The sequence below is a fragment of the Ursus americanus genome, chromosome 1 (assembly GCF_024610735.1).
Source record: "Ursus americanus isolate L20-20 chromosome 1, mUrsAme1.1.p, whole genome shotgun sequence".
Classification (NCBI taxonomy): domain Eukaryota; kingdom Metazoa; phylum Chordata; class Mammalia; order Carnivora; family Ursidae; genus Ursus; species Ursus americanus.
Genome location: NC_142127.1, coordinates 45742559 through 45767108, shown reverse-complemented (window position 1 = coordinate 45767108; position 24550 = coordinate 45742559). Strand labels below are relative to the sequence as shown.

General features: G+C 36.2%; 1 protein-coding gene across 2 annotated transcripts in view; it reads right to left on the bottom strand.

Moving 5' to 3' along the window:
* The window catches only part of XIRP2 (xin actin binding repeat containing 2), a 71392-nt gene that overhangs the window by 18382 nt on the left and 28460 nt on the right, over nt 1-24550 (bottom strand). Inside the window, exons 3-6 of one of the 2 annotated variants that reach the window (XM_087861198.1) lie at nt 23761-23913; nt 1937-2047; nt 1466-1538; nt 409-539 (exon numbers count right to left, since the gene is read on the bottom strand). In XM_087861198.1, coding sequence (XP_087717324.1) covers nt 409-539; nt 1466-1538; nt 1937-2047; nt 23761-23913 — 468 coding nt within the window. The remainder of the gene's footprint in view (nt 1-408; nt 540-1465; nt 1539-1936; nt 2048-23760; nt 23914-24550) is intronic. The other variant, XM_045780463.2, reaches the window with a different exon arrangement.

The window sequence follows — 24550 nt, the reverse complement described above, 5'->3', positions numbered from 1 at the left end:
TCAACAGCTCAGTGTTTTAACATTTACACATAATCTTGATTATTCTTCCTCCTTTGCTTAATATGCTATGCTGAGTAATCTAGAGGGAAACAATAAAAGTCTTAAAGTACTTTTGAGGGTTGTTTTGTTTTCCTTGGAATTTTAAGCACAGTATCTGACATTTAAAATTGACTTTATTATTTTATCTAATGCTAGTTATTAAACTTTAGAGCACATATAATCTTGCCATTTTTTTCTAGTGAGAAAAGTTTTAACTCTACTGCTTTTCTCATGTAGAATACTCTTCTGGAACAGAAGAGTACTGGCTCAGGATTTAGTTGAAAAACCACATCAAACATTCAATAATTTGAAATGCGTTTACATCTGGTTTTACACTTAACATATTTCTATGTAGAGAAATTGTCTTACTTTAATCTGCTTGGCTGGGGTCATCTCTTTGTCAGAATAAAGGACCTTTTCCTGGGCAGACTTCTCAAATTGCTCTTTTAAAAACTTAGTTGAAACCTTCGGAATCTCTTCATCCTCAGGTGTATCGATGACTACAAACAGGAAAGAATACCAGGGATGTTATATAACAAATAAACATTATGTTTGAGAAGGAAATTGTAATGCTATGGGAAGCTTCTCACAATGTGCATTAAATAAAAATGGTACATATGGCACTTTTCAATTATGTATGTCAAGAAATATAGGAAGAACAGTGGGGGTGGTTATCTCTGGATGGGAAGTCATAAGTGATGGAACTGTTGTTTATTTTAATTGCATATATTTTTCAAGTTTTCTGTAAGCATGTTTTACCTTCATGTTCAGGAAAAAATAAAAAGTTATAAAATAAGAAAAGAACAGCAGAAGAACAGAAAAGGAAGACCTACTTCATTTAGGAAAACCAAAATAAAGCCAAAATAGATAGAACCAAGTAGTGATTGGGTTACAGTTGGCTTAAATCTTCCCTTTTAGCTCTTCTAGGCAACAAAACTTTTCATTCCCCTTTTATAGGCAAGACAACCTGTATGGGTCTCATGCAAACTCGCACAGATTTGTCTGTAGTTTAATCTCATATCTGTAGGCTGCAAAACTGAATTTATAAGTGTTTAAATCTGTTATTAAAAGTAATTACAATCGAGATAACATTTCTGTTCTCAGGGAGTTTGATAAACATTAAGTTTTATTCTAGGTCCCCGAGGCAAAAAGCAATTCAGAGGTGGCTGGCGTATCACCTTCTAGGCTTTTAGGATAAATTCATAAGGCTGATGGGCAGTGAACTATTTTAGAAGCTTATTGCATCTTTTACCACACGCAGAACCTAATTATATATAGAAATACTACTCTGTCCCCTTTGGGACCATGAGTCATAGTTACTAAATATATTCAGTGGGAGGGATTGTGCTTTGGAAGGCTTCCATTCAAACACAGACACATCAGCAGGAGAAAGGTATATTGGGGTCAAATAATAACAAAGTCTCACCTGTTTCTTGAACATACTGATGGAACTGAGAAGCTTGGCTTATTCCCTCAGTGTGCTTTTTAAGATGAGAGGCCTATATTTAAAGATAATTTTAAATAAATAATTGTTTTTAAGAAGTCAGTTATCTTAGTACTGTACATATATTCTTCATTTCACAATGTTTTTCTTTCAAGACTTCAAGTGAACATTGAGAGATGCTAATTAAACTTCTATCCCTTATTTTAATGCATGGCTCCTGCTATAACAGGATATATATGAATTAACATCTAAAGTACACTTATATTTTTAGGATGCTCATTTTATTTTTCTAAGCATGTCAATTCCTAAGTGTGGAAATAGACACTGATATGTATTAGTATTAAACACATAAAGGACATTAAAAGCAACTGCTTACAACGAGGTCAGAATTTCTACACAGGTTTATAAACTGTTTGGAAAGTATTGTTTTTCTAGGTAGTTCTAAGTAGTTACCATTTCTGTTCCACGAACATCACTTTTGTGTGTTTTGGAAGCTTCTTGTTCATTTCTTTCCATTTCTTGGCTGCTTCTTGAAATGTCGACCTGGCTGCTGTGGATTACCTCCTGAAAATAAATGAATAAAGAAATATACAATGTTTTAAGAAAAGTCTAAAAATTTTAACTTTTTTTATTAATGAAAAAATTAAAATTATCACAAACTTAGTGCCTTGTAACTGCACAAACTTAATATTTTACAGTTCTGTAGGTCAGAAGCCCTGACTGGGGGTGTTGATAGGTGTTAGAAGGTATGTATTCCTTCCTGCAGGCTCTAGGGGAGAATCTATTCCCTTGCCTTTTGAAGTTCTAGAGACTACTCGTTTTCCTCGGCTCATGGCCCCACTCTTCTATCAGGCTGAGGTTTTCTCACACTACCATCTCTGATTCTCTCTTCCAATTCCCTGTTCCACTTTTAAGGAACCTTGTGATTGTATTGGGCCAATCTGGATAATCCAGGATTCTCTCCCTGTCAGAAGGTCAGCTGATTAGCAGCTGTAATTTTATTTGCATTCTTAATTCTCCTTTGCCATGTAATTTATATATTCACAGATTCTGGGAATTAGGACATAGATATCTTCAGGAGCCATTATTCTGCCTACTGCCCTTAGTAATCAACAACATGAGAAAGATACCTCAAGAAGAAAATGCAAATCCTTGATGAAAAAAATATATTTTGCTGTTTATAAGCCAACTTTTCATGTTACAGAAAGACACTATAGTCTTCAAGTTGGCCATCTAGTTTGATGACACATCCAGTGTTCACATGAGAAATATAACCAATATAAACAGATCATATTATGTTAGCATGTCTCTCTCTCCCTTCCCACGTGGGGCTATTTTTGATTTTGGTTAAGTTAGCACAGGTGACCCTGGCTGAACTGGATGCTTTGAAGCCCCTGTTTATTTTGGTGATCCAGTCCTGCTGATACTATAGAATGTGCTGTGATACAAGCATATGACTGACTGACTGACTGACTGATTGATATGAGTCAGCTGGCATATTGCTAAAAATCTTAACATCAAAACATAAGGATACGAAGAGATGATTCTTTAAGAACACGTGAATCTGAACTCGTTTGACGTTGGGAGTTCAGTTTCATCTACTTGACCATCAAACACTATTTTTGAGATATGATTTTTAAAAAATTTGCCTTTGTAGAGAATAGTCAGGTGAGCAAAGATCCATTATTATTCATCAAATAGGAGCACTCATTTTTTTTACACAAAGTTAAATAGTTTTGAGCTGTCAAATTCTAATCCTTTAAACCAACAGTAAGTTTAAAATTAATTAATGAGACCTTGACTTTTTTGTTTTTGTTTTTGGGTTTTTTTGCTAGTGGATTTATAGTGTGTGGCTTTTTCCTCCTAAGGGTATTTGGTATACGGGGTAAAAGTTCTGATTAACCAAGAGGCCGTCAGACATATACTTCAAGAAATATAGTGTGATCTGATCTCACGCTTTTCTAGGAAGGAGAATTAAGAAAAAAGTTGGCATCTTTCTAAAAGTTCTACAGAGAATTGAAGGCAAAATATAGGTTTATACTTTAGAATGTAGATTATATTTCATTGGATGTATTAGCTAGAAATCCTTTCACAATGTATACATATATCAAATCATCATGATGTATACTTTAAATGTCTTATAATGTTGTTAACTATACCTCAATAAAGCTGAAAAAAATGTAGATTGTATCTCATTAAATTGAATACCAGTGTAATTTTTTCCCTGAAGCAGAATGGTTTTCTATCCTGAGTTAATAATCCACATGTATAAAATGATATTTAATAACATGCTTGCCACATAATTTGTGCTAAGGAAAAGTGGATGACTAAACTAGCAAACTTCTATAATAAATTGTTTTCATTCAATTTTCTATTTGCCAGAGAATGTCCTGGAAAAGAGATAGAACAATAAGCAAGTCATGTACTTTACTTTCTCAAGAGAGAGTATAGGAAACAAATAATCCATATCCTTTCTTTAAATTCAAATAATCAAAATTTGATTTAATAGGAAGCTTTGCATAATCAAGTTTTATGTAAGGAGATCAGTAACATTAGGCTGTAGGGAACAGTAACAATCATTGAAAATGCATGAGCACAAATAACAACTCTTTCCGAGACAACTGTTTACAACTGTGAGAAGTCTTTCCATCTGTAAAGATACAATGGAAACATTCTATGGCTCTCTTATGATACTGAATAAACAGACAATGAAAGAGTAAAGGACAGTGGGAACCTGACCAGTACCAAGGTCCTTATTGAAGGGCACCATGATCATTACTATAGAATCATGTCTCTACTTAGAGTTCCACGTGACAAACTATGGCACAGAGACATGCTTATTTCGCCCAATTGGTGTTTGTAAATTTGGAATTAGTCAATACCTACAAAAATCAAGATTCCTGCCTGCTTTTGTAAGCTTTAAAGATCTGACAACACTGGGTTCATATTCCAACATGTGAGCTGCTTGCTGGAACAAAGTAATGGCCAACCTTTTTAGTTGGGACATGTCCTTTTCAGTTGGTCACTGTGCCCATCGTTCACTAATAAGTAACACCAAGTTGACATTTTTTATATAAAACCTGCCTGGAACCTATAGAAATTTTAGTTTCTTATACTTGGTGCTGTCATCAGTCTGAAAGAATAGAGTTAGTGATTCGAATCTGTATGTTGAGAAAGACAAATGCAAATATTGGGAGTAAAACACAGTATTTTTGACATATTTTGAAAGTTATTTTCTGGGCATTCTATACTGAACATGTATCTACTTGAGTAAAAACAATCCATGCCTATCATATCTAAATATATTTTCTTATAGGAGATGGCACAACATAAACAGTATGAGGATACATAAATTTAGAGTTTTAAGTTTCTACTTACGTACTATTACTAAACAGAACTGTAATTACTGCATTAGTTTGGTATGTTAGTGTCAATGCATCAATTTTACTGCCCCCAGGTTGCTGTAATTTATATAAAGTCTGTCTTAAAATATGCCAAGATTTTATTTCTCTCATTACTGTTTCATGTTTTGCAACTAGTTTAGTTTGGATTTTAAATCTGACTTTCATTCTTTTCAGTTGCTGGTGTCAACAAAGTACAGGGTTAGTTAAAAGGATGGATCATCATAATGCTCAGGAGAAATCAAATCACACAAATAAAATGTAATATAGAATTCTGGCAAGAACACCATACAGAAATTCATACAAAACAATTAATAAAATGGGTTCTTGAATATTAAATTCAAATGTAGTTCAAGCTGCAAGAGACAAAATGCAGTTTTGTTCACAAGTTGGATCAACCAGGCGTCAGAAACGGGGACTTTGTCCTAACTCCCTCCTCTACTAGGTATGTCGTAATCTTGGGTGAGTCACTAAGTCACACTTAAAGTCTTTTTATTTTTAAATCTCATTCATCCATTTATAGGAAGAAAAACAGATATATATGTGCTCTAATATTGGAATCTAAAGGAGAGAATATGCCACAATCGCATAATAATATGTTTGTATGGCTCTCACCGATCTGATGTCAGCTCATATGTTAGACAAGTATCTTACAAAAATCTATCCTTGATATATACTTCTTTTTTTTTTTTTAAGATTTTATCAATTCATTCATCAGAGAGAGAGAGAGAGAGAAAGCACAAGCAGGGGGAGCAGCAGGCAGAGAGAGAAGCAGGCTCCCCGCCGAGCAAGGAGCCCGATGCGGGACTCAATCCCAGGACCCTGGGATCATGACCTGAGCCAAAGGCAGCTGCTTAACTGACTGAGCCACCTAGGCACCCTTGATAGGCACTTCTAAGAAGTTTTCTCCACCACAGGAAAGACTTCACATTCTGCCTACCCAACTTGCCATTGTTATTATCATTACAGGAAAAGGCGTTGTACATTTCTACCAATAAAAATTCAAACTCATTCTAGCATAATGAGTAAGGAAAGAAGAGGACCAATTTTTTTTATGGTGACTCACTATGATTGTGATTCTTAGAAGTATACCCAATAGAAAAACATGTGATAAAAATTTGGCAGAATAGTATGTGGTAACTGCCTCACTACAATGGAAAAAACAGTTCATGCTCCATGTCAATAATTCAGCTATTTTACCCATCACTAATCTCATTTTTAATAAAACTAGAAATAGTTATGTTGTATTAATGCTATTTGCATCTTTGTCAAACAGACATAAACAATGCCAAAAATGTGCTATTTATGTTAGCAAAACTGTCAGCAGATTCAAGGTTTGAAAGAATAAGCAGTTCTTTCTTTTAAGTGATGAACGTAACGATTTCTGGTTAATATATTGTGTTTCTCTAGATTTGAATATGTTCAAATTCAAACCTGTTTCTTTTGCCATGGGTTTTTTTCTTTATTTTCTAAAAATTTTCTTTAAAAATTTATAATGTAAAATTTGATTTCCCTAGGGTTTAAGCTTCAGGTTAAGGCTTTTCTACATTCACTATACATTTTTGAAATCATGCCTCAAAAATTATTTTCTGTTTAAAACCTTCCTGACTTTTCTATAGAGAGTTACTTATTCCTGCTTCTTTTTTTGTTGTTGTCATATTCCCATCCTATTAGTACACATCTTTATTATCTACTTAACACATTTCACAATCATTATTTGATAATATGAACCTCTCATTTAACTGAACTCATGCATCTTCAAATCTCAATGTTTAGCATCCTGGCAGATAGATGACTCCCCCCCACCCCCCTACACCGCTGGCCTTAAATATCAAGGAGTTAAGTGCATGGGCAAATAGTCACATTTTTTCCAAGAGTGTGAAAATTTTATAATTTTAAATCTAGTTTAAAAATTGAGATTCTAAAATTTTTCCACACAATCCTATGGTTTTTATTTTTTGGTATTTTAGCTAACAGTCTTTGATACTGAACATTTCATAATTGGTTGGTGAAATTACTGAAGCTGATGTGTATAACAATAACATGTCAATCACTTTACACAGTATTCTCAGAAAGAGGCCTCTTGACAACATTGCAAGGGATCAGAACATCTATGGATGAATATGGGCAGTGCGGTGATGCTACGAGGAGTAAGTGGCATCATCAGAGGGAGGAGAAGCCTGTACCAAGAAACCAAAAATGCACAAAGACAACAAATATACACAAAGGGAAAGAACCTTTCAAAACAGAAAAATATATTTTCAAATAGCCTTTTTATAAAAAGATCTTCATGGTGCTGGCGTGCCTTCAGCTCAGGTCATGATCCCAGGGTCCTGGGATGGAGAGTTGTGTGTCTGGCTCCCTGCTCAGCAGGGAGTCTGCTTCTCCCTCTCCCTCTGTTCCTCCTCCCTGCTCATGCTCTCTCTCTCTCTCAAATAAATAAATAAAATCTTAAAAAAAAAAAGATCTTCATGGTGCTAAACGGACCAGTTTGTATTTTTTTTTTTAGTGAATTGGTTTCATTGAGTGACGAAATTGAAGTGTTGTCAAGCATCATCTAGAAACAGCAGAATGCATTGAGCAGAATTACTATGACATGAAGAAATTAAGTTATTTATGATGACAGTGAAAGACAATACTTTATCCTAATTTTTAATCTATACAAATAGGGAACGATGTCAAGGGGAAAGCAGAATCAAGGTGATTGCAAGTCCTGATTCTTTGTATAACTCAATATACTCAGAAGTGAAGCCTCCACTTTTATTTGACTCAATAGTAAAGCTATGAGCATGTACTAGTTGGCTTGTCAGATCCGAAGAGACTGATGATGCAAAACATTAAAAGAAACTTAAAAAGGTAATGTGATGACATTTTCCTTTGAAATCATTGCATCCCTAAACATAAGTGCTCTTACATAGCTTCACTTATGTATTTATTCAACCAACAGCTCCTAAGTACCAAACAACTACCTCCATCACATTGTACTAGGCATTGTCAGAATTGTTTTAACAAAAGATTCTACAATTATATCTCAATCTACTTAAATGCCTATCAATCATCTATCTATCCATCTGTCTATCTCTGGATCTGTGCAATATATAAAAATATATACATATATATTTAATGGAATAAAAAAGCTCAGCTTGAAATTCTCTTGACGCAAGATTTGTAATAAATACAGGTACATGAATTAAGTAGTTTTATTACATAAATCTCTGAGAGAAGTATTATTACTCAATTAATTTCAACTTTTTTCACTGAAAATAATTATGCTTTGGTCTTATTTAGCTGCTAAGAGCAAAACTTATCTTTTCTAATAAAAAATACTTGATTTTAAAGTAGAAATATTTGACTTCAAAAAGAGGTTTCTGAATAAGCCATGTCAGCTTTAACTGCTAGAACTCTGACTGTCCTCTTCTTTCCAAAAAATATTATTTATGGAGCCATATCCCTGCATCCAAAAATGCCGAAGATTCATAAAAGGAACATATAAAAGATGCACTCTCAACTGGGCCATCAAACGTATTAGTTATATAAAGAACAATATTTATTTGACAAACTAAAAAAGCAGGATACATAAAAACATTCAATTTGCAGTAAAGGATGCCCTCTAGAAGTTTTATGTAGATGTGTGTTAAAGATATACATACGTATACAATATTTCAATCCAACATAGACATAAAGCATCTTAAAACCAAAGTGGCACAAGGATATAAATAAACATAAAAGCACAATAAAAGAGGCTAAAACTTTGAGTCTCAAGGAACACCGCTATTACAAATAAAATGCTTGCAAGAAGAATGAAAATATTTTAAAGAAAAAGAAAACCAGAGGCTACATGTATCTTATGTTAATTAATGCAAACCAACATAGAGAGACAGAAGAATTCTACCTCTTCATTACCACCCCTTCCTTACCAATAAGCAATAGATTTATAAGCCCTGGCAATTCTATGTTTAATTATCTCTCGAGTCAATGCTCTCTTTACCTTAAACTTCTGACCCATGTAAGTCCTTGTATATTTCATCTATTTCAGTCTCCTAACTCTTCTTCTACCATCTAAATATGACCCCCTTTATTTCAACACTATAGAGCCAGAAACATCTTTCTTAAGTGCAGATCTGTTCATCTTACTCTCTCATTTAAAAACGTTTCTTCAATGGCTCCTGATTGCCTTAGAATAAAATAATAGTTCTTTAACATAATATAGAATTTTCTTTATTATCTGGGCTTTGCTTACATCTCCAGCTTCATGCCTCAATTTTGCCGTGCTATATTCACAAATATACTATTTTACCTTTTGTATAAGGTGTTCCTTTTGCCTAGAATGCAATTCTATATTCATGAAAAATTATTTCAAATCTCAGCTGGAACATTCTCTGCTCTCAGATGTCTTCCTGACCATCTTTCATTCAGAGTAAAGTTTATCACCTCCTTGTGTCCCAACAAACCTCATTTATATTTTCTATCATAGAATAATTACACTTTAATTATATTTGTTATATGTCTATTTCTCTGATATAGTGAGCTCCTTGAGGGCAAAATAATATACTCATCATTGAATTTTTGTGCCTGACATATGGTGGGTGCTTAATGACTATCAGCTGAATAAAAAAAAAAATAAGTAGACTCCAGAGTCATCCTTCTTGAATTGGGATCACTTCTGCTCACTTTCTTTGGGAAAGTTACTTAACCCTTCAATGTGTCCATTTCTTGTCCTCTCCCCACCCGCCCAAATAAAAAGGACTAATCAGGAAATAATAACAGTGCTTATGTCAGAAGGTTATTATGAGGAGGAAGTAAGTTAATATAAGCGAACACCTGGCTCATAAGTGCTACATTAGTGTTTGCTATCTTTACTTAACAGATATTCATTGCACATTTACTTTGTGTCAGCTATTTACACAGTAAGCAAAGCAAAAAAAAAAAAAAAGACGGGCTGAAAGTAGATCATCTATGGCTCTATGAATTTTACCATTGAACTTTACCATGAATTTTTCATTATAGAACTAAGCCCAGAAACCAAAGAAGAAACAAGTTCTAATACATACATTTTTCTCCACCAGGGAAGTAGTGGATTTGGGGGGGTTTATTGAAAGAGAGATAAGCAAAAAGGTGCCTGTGCATATTATGACCCTTCCAAATCATTCTGGCTGCTAGGACATGGAAATACTCTACAGAGACCTGGCCAGAGAGTGGCTTTATGATCACCTATTCAGTTTTCCTAGCTCATCTCTCATAAACTAATACCTAGTGAACAGTCAGTTGATAGTGATTTAATCTACAATTACGCATTTCTTCCCACACTTACTCTTTCCTAAAAGTCCTGTTGTATGACTATCAATTAGACAATAAATTAAGAATGTTAAGATTGTATATTACATATATATATATATATATATATATATATATATATATATATATATTTTTTTTTTATCCAGTCACAGATCCTATTTTCAAGCATCAGAGTCTGAGTGATTTAAACAGTAAAGGTAATTTGTTAAAGAGACATTGGGTGGCAGAGGTGGGGAGTGGAATTCATGGAATCTCCAGGATTCCAGAAAATAAGACTTGGAGGTTTTGTAGTCAGTAACAGAGCTGAATAATGCCGCAGAACCATCTGGTGAATGCACCCATGCTGCTGACACAGACACACATTCACTGCTGAAGCTATCAATACTATATAATGGATGTTGCTTCTAGAATAGTTATTTCTTGAAATTGGATGTTGCTAATCTCCTGCCACCAGTCATAATTAAGATTAATTCCACATAGTTCCTGCTTCTCATGTCATTTCATCATTTCTTTATGCAAAGTCTGAGTTGGGAGTGTCTATTAGTACAACCTAGTTCGTAAGTCTGGGTCCTAGATACCAGGAAGTCTAGGAAAACAAGTGTGTGGTATTTGCAGCTTCTCCTAATGGAGGCTGATTTTGCTCATTGCATAGAGGAGTTCCCAATATAGAAGGAGTTTCAAATGTGAAAAAGAATGAGAAGTGCCCACTACCCCTGCTAAAAAAGTATTATTCATAATGCTGAGGCCTTCTTAACCAAATGGAAACCAGCTAAAAGCATAAGTAAAGGTTTCTGTTTGACAACAGAAAACATGGTAGAAAACACTATTCATGTCTTATAATGGAATTGATTTGGGCATATTTCTCGGCAACATATGTTCCATGTGACATTACAAGTACATGTAGGAAGACACTGAGACAGTACAATTTGCCTGCTAAGAGGTCGGATAAGAGTTCCTCTTATACAAAACTTCCTCCTTCTTTTACTGTCCTTCTGAGTCTCTATGGCCATCAGTCTTGTTCATTGGGAGGAATGACATTTTGAATCTTTATATAAAATCCAAACAGAAGGAAGAAACACAATAAAATAGATTTGGCTCTGATGCAACCATTTCAAGATTATCTGTGCAAAGAAGGCAGTGTAATTATCAATTATGGCTACAAATGAATTATTCTGATCACTTGGGTTTTCTTCAAAATAAGCAAAAATGGGGAAAAATAAAAGGGTAACTAGGTGCAGTTTTACTGGTGAATGTATCTACTAGCAACATGGGGAATGAAAAGAGATTGAAGTGGCAGACAGGGATATTAGATTATAGCTGGAGTTTGTCATCAATTCAGCGAGAAATCAAGTAAATAAGTTACAACTAATTTCAGTCTCACTAAAATCCCCATTTGTAATCTGCAGGGACAGAGAGTGGGGAAGCATTGAAGGAGATAGATATGAAGGGCTACCATGGATTGAGTGTTGTATGCATCAGGAAACGTAGAAGGCTCTTCATACTTGTATAATGTCTAATTTCTTTAAAACTCTATCATTCTAAAATTCCACATGTTGATTACACATAAAAGGGATTGAAGGAAGAATGATATGCAAGATTTTAAAAACAGCAAACATATACCATGAATATAATGTTTTCATATGAATTCCATCAGCCCCTATTTTGAACCAATGTTATTAACACCTAAAAGCTGTAAGTGACGTATTGACCGTGCACTTATTATGTGCTTAGAGTGTGCTTAAGGTAGGGACAAGAAAAAGGAGAGCCATTATCTTCAACCAGTTAAATATACTGAAGAACAGCACAATTCTGAGATGCCTTCAAAGAATCCAAAAATTAATAATCACGTGCAGTGATTTGTATTGTGCGTTAACTCTTTAAAAATCACTGGGTCTTTCACTACAATATTGTTTTCACTACTAGAGCAGGTAACTACACATTTTTTTTTCTTTCTTTTAGGGCTGGTGATTCAGTGAAACATCTTTTCTATCAATATAATATTGGTCATGAAGTGCAAAGGTTTGACAAATACAAAAAATCAATGCCAGAAGTTCAAGAGGTCTCAAAATCGAAAAGAGGTTCTTACTAAAAAGGACCAAGGACTATTGCTTTAAATATATGCTTACATAGTTTCATTTTACATAAAAAAATATATCAGCAATTAACAAAAAAATGAGCCATTTAACTCCTTTTGATTTATAGAAAAAAATCAGATGAAATGAAATTTAAGGATGTACTCTCTGATCTGTAATGGATATCTTCCCAATTAAGCTTATCACTACCAGTGCATTATAAAGGACAGAAAACCTACCCATAACTGCAGATCTAGTTTGTTTTTTAAGGATGAATCAGAGCAGATGAGATTCAAACAGGAATTGATAAAAAGGAATGATAGGTCTTTAGAACTTTCTTCAAATATTCAGATAAACATTCAGATAAATATTTGATCACATATCTCAAGATTATAAGAAGAGAGATTATACTGAGAGTGTCAAACACAGAGCCCATGATTATTAAATGATTTAACCTGCATTTTGTATGAAAAGATATTGTCTGTCTCACCACTATTTTTATAGGAACAAATCAACATATTTGCTTTTGGTTCTGATATAGAAAAAGTAGTTCTGTATGTGTCTATAATTCTCTCATGCATAGTTTTTTCCACACTCCTTCCTCCCCAGCAAATTATTGCTTCTTTTCTTTGTCTATTTTCTGTACCCACACTTGATGGTATACTTTGTCATTATGATAATTCCCTCTAGTAATGCAAAAGGCCTAGAAAAATAAGGACATGGAGGAAAAGGAGTGAGGGAAGAACAGAAAATTCCTTTTTTAATCCTCCAAAAGAAAAAAAAGGCAATATGATTTGGGGGGAACTGTTGATATTTTTAGAATTATGGCACAAAATATTTATGATAAAAGGCTCACAAACTGAACCCCAGCCTAAAGTGCCAACTTCATCAAATATCCCCCAAATCTCCCTGAAATATTTCTGAACACCGTGTGATGTGAATTCTAGTATTCAAGTTTTGTAATTTGTACCCTGAAGACCGGAATGAATTTCAAATGCCATAGCAGGAGGCTGTCTTTAGCACTCTGGTATTTCCCCCAGGGTAAGGAAGATAGATTGAGCGCTTGGCTCCCCCTGTTGGTATCAATCTGGTGGCTGGTATATAATGGGCCTTGTCCTGATGGGGTAGGAAATGAAGTAGCCTCAGCTGGTTCCTAAAGAGATGAATAATAACGTGCTCCTTACCATGGTAAGTGACTCTGGACAGAGAGGGATAAAGAATAAGCACACGAAAAGGCTGTTGGAAGAAGATGTACTCTTATTCCATGTGCTGTGATCTTAAGACCTGCATAGAAGCTGGAAAAAATAAATTTCCCAAGCAATATTCCAGACAGCTATCTCTGCAATAGAATGGTGCTGAGGTCAGAATGCTCTAATGTCTCTTCCTTTTCGCAGGCCTTGTATTTTCCCAGGTTTTTTTTGGGGGGGGAGGTGGGGAGTATGCTAATCTGTTTGTAATATGCAAACTAATAAATGAACATGCAAAGAATAGACGAACGTGTCTCAAACTAATAATTTTCAAAGACCCATGAGGATGGGTTTGTTTTGAGAAATACTAGATGCAGAAGAAGTAGAAAGAACTAATACTACCTATCTTATGTCAAGTGCTTACAGAAAACACCCATTTTCATAAAAGTAACCATAGAAAAAACATTTTGCAGCTTCTACTAATATCTACAAGCATAATGATTCTGTAATGTTAAGGTTTCTTTTGTTAAAATTTTCGTTGCTCCTCTAAAACTAGCAAAGTCTATGAACTTAAAATCCCCCAGCTTGCCATTCTAACAATTCAAAAGTAAAGCAACTTTAATTAGTATAACGTATTGTGTCTATATTTGAGAATTCTATTAAGTATAATTATACAAAGAGCACATTTCTATTTTTAAACTAATATGAGATTTCAAATTGAAGGAGGGGCTATATCAATGCATTCCTTCTTCCAGTTTTCCCTCTGTGGCTCCCACCTCCCATACAAGATGACATAAAATCCCATCATGTCCCAATGTCTGTTTTACATCTTCATCAACATCAGATACTTTTGGGGATCACTGGGAATATGAAACTCTGGGCGCTGATTTTGTGTTTTGTGGGAAGGGTCCGGTTGACACTCTCTCAACAACCCTGGGCTCTGAGATAAAAGCCAACAATACCACTCCTTTTCCCCTAAAGCAATCCCAATTCATTTTACTTGAAAGGTGTGAAGGGTGTATCTGTAAGCGCACTTGTCTTCTGCAAATGAAATTGAAAATGGGTTCTATAAGAACAAATAGGTTTACAGAAACCCACAATACCATTAAGAAGAAAAGCTGTGGTAGTGGTACTCCAATAATTGGGGTAAACATTGCTCCTACAAATTCTATTTTGGAGCACGAGTAAGATGAATCGTAGAAAGAACAGCAACCAGTTCGGGAGTTTTTGAAAGCACTTCCATCCGTGCTGCAACTCAGTCTTACTTAGGGGTTTTTGTACTAACCCCGGAGGCTCTGACAGCCTGAGAAATAGTGCCAGGGCACCCTTCATAGGATAATATTTCTCAACCCTTCCAAGTCACCAGGCAGATTAGCTCATTTAGTTATTAACAGCATAGTTAAGGAGCCCAGGCTGAATGCATGCACTGGACAGACTGCACTATTTCACCAAGAAGACCGTTTCCACAAAGGACCAAGGCAAACATTTTGCCAATGTCTTCCGAGTGTGGGGTTAGAATGAGTTTCCATTTATAATGATGCACTGCAGTGTCCTACGTGCTGCCCCAGGGGAGGGAGGAGTGAATCTCTCCAAGCACTAGCAGGAGAGCTCACACACCAACAGATTCTGCAGAAAGAAGCTGAAATTGGAAGTTGCAAAGAGACCATGACTAAGACTTTATGGTCACACCTCAGCAGGCAGTTAGCCAATTACCTTGGACTTGACCTGGGGACATCTGAGATGGTGAGTTAGAGTGTGTGGCTCCAAAGTAATGCAAATGACTGACGTCAGTTGATCACAGACGTTAGTCTTAATTGCACTTAATGGGCACACCTTATGTCTTGGGGCAAGCACACACATTGGTTTAGTTAAGGAAAGGGCCAAGTGACTATGAGCAGGTTTACTATGTTATTTAATAAAGGTGATCACTTTATAATTAAATCCTGTGTCTTTCCGAAAATAATATTTGTACAGAAATATCAAAGGTACAAACTCAAGAGACATTAGGTGTACAGACTGTATAATCCCATAAAATTAAAGTTTTTTTGATCAAAGATTATAATAATAAGGAATTAAATCTCAGTTTTTGTTAATTACTGGTACATTTGTGTGGCCTAAGCTAATAAATTCATTCATTTTTTTAGTTTACCTTTATTCTAATTGGCTTACCTTAAAAAATTTGATGTATCTTTCCTTAGTTAATTTATATCATTAAATTATTTAGTTTATTTTTAATATTTAAATATATCTTTGCATATATACAAATAACAGTATTTCAATAGTGTCTGAAATTAACAAAGGAGCTCACTGGGCTTGGGGGTACCACTAAATTGGTTGTTTGGCTGATTGACATTTATTATATTCACCATAATTTCCTTAAGCTCGCTCTTTCTCTGTTCTCCACAGTCCCTGCTCTATTCTTTGACCGATAATAGGCATCCAAAGAGAAATGTCAATATAAACAGGAGGGCCTGCTATCAGACTGCAGAAGACTGAGGTGGGCAGAGGAGAAGTCTTGATGAGAAGCTAAGAGGGTCAGAGAAGCGGTCATCTCTGAACTAACAAATCCTGGCTCAGGTTTGCACTGCTGTGTTCATTGCTGCACATCAGGATCTCCCAGAGAGCCGTACCAGTCCCCCGTCCCTGGCCACATGCCAGAACAATTTCATCAGAATGACCCGGGCTGCCTGGGGAGTTCCAGCGTATTAACTTACACTTGAGGATCCAACCTTACTGAGGCCCTAGGTGACTCAGGGGACCTGAGTTCCCTCAGAGACTCCATGTCTCATCCTCATAGGGAGAATGGTTTGATTCTAAATCCGTATCTCGTCAGAGAAGAGCTACGAGGGGATGAGTCAAGGGCTCTTAAAAGCTGTCCTGCTTCTGGTTCCGGGTGATGTAGAAACCGGTAGCCAGAGGACTTGTTGAAGACCCACCACCACTACACTGCTGTACCCCAAACAGGGACGCCTCGGTAGAAGCACGGAGTAGGGGCTTCATAAGGAGTGTGGGGTATACTTCTAGAAAAACCAGGCTCGTGCAGGCTATCATGGAAGCAGGGTTTGTTGGGGCCGGTAGGAAAACCTTTCTTTCATCCTGAAAAATACAATTTCTTACGGAGTTTAGTTCGTGTTTTTGCTTTTGTTTTCATTATAGTTGGTGCGAGCAGTACTAACTGCAGTTAATTTACCTTGCAACTTGAGAAGGAATTGTTTTTACAAAATATAATTCTTTTCGATTTGATTTCTCTAGAACAAAAAGTATGGACTTGCCCCCAAGACCTACAGAGCTATAGGAAGATAGACATGGATAGGAAGAGAAGAGACACAGATGGAGACTGAGTTAATGGGAAGGTCACCTGTGACAAGGTGGCAAGGCAGCCATGGCCAGGGCACAGGTGTGAAAAGCAGTCACGAAACGGCCAATCATGAACATAACAGAGATCGTTTTGAATGTAAAAGTAGAGGTGAAACAGTCGGTTTATCAAATGTGCATCTCCAAGCCCACAAATGAATCAAAGTTTGCATTTCTACTTCTTGGTGAACTGAAAAGGAAACTGAGTTATCAGCGTCGAGCAAAGCTGGTTTGCTGTATGGCGTCAGGAACTGGGATGTTTTGGTTAATAAATAACTCCAGTGAACTGAATTCTGCATAAACCAGCTTGTGCAGGTCTGGCTTTTAGTGGGTTACAGATCTCAATTGGTTGAGGCCATTGTTTTATTGCTCGCTTTATTTAGCAAACTCTTCGTCTTCTGATTCTGAGTCAGCATTCAAAAATTAATCTTATTGTGTTCTTTTCAGTACCAACGCTCACTCGCTATAGGTCCTGAGAAAGAGTTGTAGAAGATGGTTTAAATGGTTTGGTCTGTGGGAAATTTATGTGTATTTGCTGGCCTATCTGGAGAAAGGTCAGGATGATTCCCTGGCTGGTGTCAGGAAAAGAAACGGTTCTCTGGCAAACAGCAGCCCTTATTTCTTAGTATTTGTACATATTAGCATTGTATGTTGAAAAAAAAAACCACTGTATTTTATTCAGACAATTGGAGGAATGTATTTTACCTTCATTGTTTCGAAGCACAAACCAGAAAATGTCACAAGGTAGGTCCGACCCCTTACAAATGTTTTTCTCTCCCTTCCACACATCAGCTAAAACAAGCTAAGAAGCCACAGCACTTGCAGGAGATGGAAAAAATTCAACACTGCCTCAACTCTTTCTCTTCTCCTCATTTATTCGAGCAGGGTAGGCTTTTTTCTCTCTTGCCTGATTCAATTCATATATTAATTATATTTTCCTCTCAGTACATCATGTCACAATACTGTGAATACAGCAGTCTTCAAAAGCAAATGCTATGTTATTCATTTGCTCCCACTTGAAAAACATGCTTTTATTCATAATGGCATCCCAGGGCTGCAGTGTCCCTGTGCAAAGTACATCCTATACGTATTCCTTTCTTTGGCTTTCTCCGAGAGCCCCCCATCTTGTCATTTCCTAGAGCTGGGGTTAAGCACTTTTTCCTCAAAGGGAGACCTGCTATTAGAATTTTTAAAATATGCACTAAAGTTACTGACTCCTCCAGAACAAGAGATGCCCAAAGCATTCAGAGGGATGTTGATTTTAAACTAATCTTTAATTACTTAATGAACTCCTAGGAAATGATTCTGTCTCTAAGGGCCAAAGAACTGGAAAAAGAAAAAAAAAAGGTGAGGTGTGTGAGGTGTGAGGCATAGAGCAATGTTATCCTTCTTTGTCTTTTTACATAAACATAAAATGTTTATGAATCATATTCTCCTCTGAGAATAATTACCACTTGATTATGCTCTCTTAGCTTTAGTGGCAATACTGTTGATGATAATAGCTGGTGTTTACTGAACAATTCATAGATATCAGACATTTCAGTCGCAATTTTACATGGACCATCTTATTTTATTCTTAAAATACACCTGTTACTTCATCCTGATTTTACAGAGATCAGGTGGCTAACTCAGAGGATTGTAACCCGGGCTGTCTGGCTTTGGAGCTACCAGGCCTAACCACCGCTCGAGCTTCCCGTTTGAGTGACGCTACTTTAAGTCGTAAGCGTCATTAAAAAAACAGTATACACAATTAAAAGACAATACGAGACACGCTTTTGACCACAAGCTTATCTGTTCATGGAGATCTAGGTTAGGTTGGGGCTGTTAATAGAAAGCTATGACCTTGAAGAATTATGTACGCGGCACAAAGCTAAAGGTAGGTTTAAAGTGCTTACATGAGAAGTGCTTTGCAATGTGGACATTTCGCTGATAAAAAATATGTTTAGTCTGGGGGCGCCTGGGTGGCACAGCGGTTGGGCGCCTGCCTTCGGCTCAGGGCGTGATCCCGGCGTTGTGGGATCGAGCCCCACATCAGGCTCCTCCGCTATGAGCCTGCTTCTTCCTCTCCCACTCCCCCTGCTTGTGTTCCCTCTCTCGCTGGCTGTCTCTATCTCTGTCGAATAAATAAAATCTTTAAAAAAAAATATGTTTAGTCTGCTAGAAAATAATTATGGGTCACCTCTAAAGAGTCTAAAACACACAGATGTCAGATTATATCTGTCACAAGCTGTCAAAAGTGTTTTCTATCAACCCAAAATTGTCTAGGGATTGTTTCAAATCCACGTAATTTTCCAGAGTGCTAATGTTTACATTCAGACGTTTGAAACAGCGGATAGATGCAGATACATGCTGTCTCGCAGCTTCCTCTGGGTCCACATGAGAGGTGGCTGCCGGGAGTGAAGGTCAGGAAAGCTTTACACTCTTGACATGGATTCAGCGCAGCCATTTTCACATAAAAGCAATTGCCTAAGTGCTGTATGGCACCGATTACTTCCCAAATTTGTGGAGCTCCATCTGCTCCTTCCCACTTAAGACACTTAGGGGGAAAAAAAAACCCCAAAAACAAAAAAACCCAAACCAAGCAATCCCAGAAGAGTACAGGCTTCCAGGACTTCAAAATTAATAAGCGAAGAGCTACTCAGGACGCCGTAAGTATGGCGGAAAGAAAACAAAAACATTCCTATGAGAAGATGAAGGTCAAACCCTGAGTGTGAAAATATGGCACAAAAAGGAATGTCTTGGACTGCTAATGGGTCCAAGGTTTAACTCTGGGGTGAAGGGGACGCTGTGGCATTGGACGGCAGTGACGACACACGACTTTGTAAATGCACTGCACAGCCGCTGCCTCGTACACTTAAAATGGGTGGCTTTTACGGTATACAACTTATATCTCAATAAAGCCGTTTAAAAAGAAAAAAAAGGAAAGTCTTGAAAACACAGAAACCATAGTATGAGCAAGTGAACATGAACTCAGAAAAGAGACGATGGCAGTCTCCCATCAATTACACATGTATTCTAATACCTTCTGCTGTCTCTTTCAAGGCACCCTGTTAAGAATTTGGGAAAAGATTAAATAACATTTCCCCAACACATTCTTTTAAGAAGCTGAAGCCTCGCCCCATGCCTCCCTGGCCCAGTGGCTCTGATGGTCCAGAGTGGCCGCTTTTTCTAATTTCCATAAGCACGCTCCACAGGCTAGCGGTGATGCCGCTGTAACTTCAACAGGCAGAACCACAAAGCATGACAAGTCTAGAATATATAAATAGGACATTATCTCAGATTTTAAATGAAAGCTCCTATATTTTATACCTCCTTTTTTCCTATTTCAGAACCTCTTTTTGAATAAAAGGCAGTCTGAAAAAATAGTCTGATCAATCAGCAGACAGAGGGACCTTGAACCTGAGAGATAGCTTAATTTCCAAAACATGTCTAGCCCCGTTGCTCATCTCCCAAACGACTACCAAATAGCTAATTACCCTGAAACATCTGACTTCAGTATATTAGAAAGGAGAGAGGCAGATTGAACTTAATTATTACACCTTATACGATTATTACTAATTGTGACATTAAATATTGTCAGAAATTCAAAACAAATGTTCTTTCTTTTAACTCTAATTAAACTTGATTTTCAAATGAATATTAATTTTTATATATTAACAAAATAAATTTTTTTTTGGCCGGGGGCAGACTTAGCAGAGAGATAAATCTCAAGTACTTTCAACAAGCGAAGACCGAAAACACCATCTGGATGGACAACAGCTTAGGTAAAACAGAATTAACTACCCGCCTCTACCTGTAAACATCCTCAATCCCCGCTGATAAGAGAAGCAAATTTTAGAACACATTTAATAGCTTTAAAAGTTTAAGTGAGTATCGAAGACAAGATTTTTTCTTTTTCCCCTCTATAACCAAATTTGACATGTATCTCAAATTTCTAATAAGGATTATAAATTAGTCATTTCATTTTCTAAGTTACGGATGACTTTTTTTCTTTCATCTTCCCACAAACTTCAGCATACAGTTCAATAAAAGATATTTATTAGTTTATTCTAACATGTTTCCTTTATATATTATTTATCTTACATGGCATTATGACCTAGGCTTAGTCATTCCTCATGGAATTGTTGGGCATTATTAGCATGTCCACACGTAGATAATGAAACTGAAGTTCAGAGAGGTTACTACAGGCCCAGGGTCCTGCAGATAGACTTCTAGTATGGTTTTATTTATTACACTCATATACATTAATATTTCATGTTCCAGAGTAGGACCTATAGATTATAATAATAGATTACATTCACAAGGAGCTTATAGCAGGTGTGTGCGTGAGCGAGTGTGTGTATGTGTGTGTGTGTATATATATAACTTTCGTATGTTGCTGCTGTTGGTTTTGCTTTTACCCAGTATCCATTTATTCTCCCTTGATAACTGAGTGCTGAGAACTCCCACTTAGCCCAACAGGTATAGAGGCTTCAGCCAATCAGTGTCCCCCGGCTGTAGCAATTAGTTCTAGGAAGAACATGAGTGTTCCATTTAGAGCCAATTAGATGCAGTAAGAAGGCTTGTTACTGAAACTTCTGGGAAAAGGATCTTTTCCTCTGTATCTTTTTCGCTACAATCTGGGGGGAAACCTCGGTGAGAATGGGAGCAGCCCAGAAGAAGTGAGGTTAAAAAAAAAAAGAAATATGTTTAAGGTGATATTATTATTATTATTTTTAAAAACACACACTGTGTATTGCTTACAATGGGACAGGCACAGTGTTAAGCACTTTACAAATATAATCCATTTAATCCTCCTAACAAACTTATGAGGTGGGTACTGTTATGATCTTGACTTTATAATTGTGGAAACTGAGGCACAGATAAGCTAAGGAACTTGCCTAATGTCACGCCACTAACAGATGAAGAAGAAAGGATTTGGATGCGAGTGATCTGGCTCCAGTTTCTATGCTCTTAGCTATTATGCTAGCGGCATATGTTGAGCCTTTACATTAATGGTAAGGAAATACATATTTAATAAAGGGTTCTCAAGGAAAAAAGAGAAAAAGCAGAGAAGGAAAGGAAAGAAGAAAGAGAAAGAAAGAATATCCCTGATTTGTTGTATTTGCCAATTTCTCGATTTCAAACATTCTCACTGTGGTGGATTTCAAGCTATTAACATGCCATTATCTGGTTTGCAACATTCCTAAACATTTAATAACCGGAGGGTTGGTACAAGCCAGCTGCTCCAGGAAACCACTAGAGCTGACACCAAATCTCCTTCCACAAGACTGCATGTTTGTGAATCTACAATGTTCCTTTTGGTTGGGCTTTCTGTCTCTTGCAATTAAAGAGTCCTAATTGATTTCGAGTTTCATGGATAATGAAATACTTTCACAGAAACTGCTCTACGTCATATTAGACCTCCACAGTAACCTCATGAAATGGACAAATCCCTAATCAGTTGTCTGATCTTAATCAGAAACTGAGAGTTGAGGGGTGATGAATTTGGTCTGTGTTGCACTGACTACATAAATTGCCAGACCTGGTGCAAAATGAGAATGCCAGACCTGGGTCCCTTGTTCAAAATTATTAAGAATTTCAAGATGATGATAGCAAAGCATTAAGCTAAGTGCCAGGCCCTTCTGAGAATGGGGCCCTGAGTGCTACCCAGGGCCATGCGCCATGAAGGTGGCCTTGTGTCTATGTCACTCAGCCGGTAGGTGGCAGAAGTGGCCTCTGAACTCAGATCTACAAGTCCCATCGCCCTTACACTCTATCACAATGTCTCCCCGCAAAACAAAGGATCTGTACATACATAGATTTCTATGTGGAATTCGTTACTTAATTTATTAAGGATAACTAACAACATTTTGTATTGTTGACCAGTTTCAAGCAAACACACCACTGACTCACTTAAAGACTCCTATGTTGTTGCAACAGCTATGTATCAGACCACAAGTATATCCAGTCGTAATTTCTTATTTACGTTTTGTTTCCTTTGGGCAAAGTTAAAATAAATCTTACTATAAATTCATTGAGCTATTTATATTGTACAGTTTATACTTTTCAGACAAATCCAGAGAAAGAAAACAAATACTATTTCACATATCAGATTTTTAATCATCCTATCTGGTATACTTCCTCCTCTTCCTCCTCCCACCCATACTATACCACACAATTGCCTTAATTTTAAAAACTTAAGTAACTCCAAATATCTTAGGGACTTTTTTTAAAAACAAAAACCAACCAAACAAAAAACTACCTTTTATTTTCCATTACAAAATTTTAGAAGTACCCCAGTTACTCTCTTCCTCATGGAAAATATGGACCTAAATACAGCTGTTTACAGTGCAATTACTATTTTTCAAAGTGCCGAGCTCAGTCTAATGGGTTTTATTACTGAGATTCTCACATTCAAAAATCATTATAACCCATGACAATATTTGGTGATATATGGTAATGGAGGAATGAAATGGGGGAAAAAATCTTTTATATAAGATCAAATGTAGAAGTTGCATTATGCAGTTTTATGTAACATCTGGGTTCCACTATTCAATTTTTGATGATTTTAAAGAAAACAGAAAACTCACCACAATGATCAGCTAAATAATGCTTAACATTTGATCTATGCAAACAACCAGCAGATAGTTTATCATGAATTATAATCTAGAAGCAGAGGCCCAATATAAACGTGACTCTCAACATTTCTATTTACCTGTTGACTAACCCAGGCTATTTAATTTTTATTTATGTTTGAAACTTTAGAAGCTGAGAAGAAAAATCTTCCAGCATGGTTCACTAGAAATATGACAAAATGCTCCAAGTAAGTAAATCAATACATTGATATGCTTTAAAGATGATTTTCTAAAGCATCTTAAAATTACAATATTTGTTAATGAGTAATGAAAATAAATGTACCACCAAACGGGGCTTTCTGCATTGGCACTGAAATGAGAGCACTCGACCGTATGTGGTTTATCCATTACCTGCAGTCGCATTACCTGCTCAGATCTGTTGTGGTGCTGGTGTTGGTACTGAGACAAGGTATTAAAAGAAGCAGCAAATTTGTCCTTCTCAAATTGTTTCTTCACTCTGGCCAAACCACCAGGCACTGTGCACATTCCAGATTCCTCCATCATCTAAGACAATTTAAGAAAAAGGAAAATTCAGCTTTGTATCTGCTCAAGATGGGACTTACAAGCTAGTATTTTTTATAGTTGACAATTATTGATGGGTGGTATATTAAAAAATATGAACATACGCAATTATTTCAGTAGGCCCTTACAGAAAACCTTAATAAAAAATAATCTCTCCATGTTGTTTTCTCATTTATCAGTGTTTGATATAAAGTCAGAAGGAACTTCAAAATATTGAGTTAATTCTCCTTATCTCAGATAGATTTTGATATCTGGAGATTAGACCTATAGGATGTATTTCTCTAATAATACACAGACTAGTAGAAATTATAATAACGGATTCAATTTTAACCCACAGTAAAGTTGTCATTAAAATCACAAGTGTCTACATAAGCAACACATTATTAAGAATATTAAAAACATTTGACTCATTCCAAAATGTATTTAAATCACTAAAGATGAATAAAATAAGCCTCTCTTATGCAAAAATGTCAATATCAGTAATAGTAACAACTACTTAATATTAGTGCTGAGTGATTTCTGTGTGTTTACATATATCTTGTCATTTGATGATTCTCCATATTCTGTGAGATATGGGCATTTATTCTCATTTTAAAATGGGGGAATTGAGGTTCGGGCA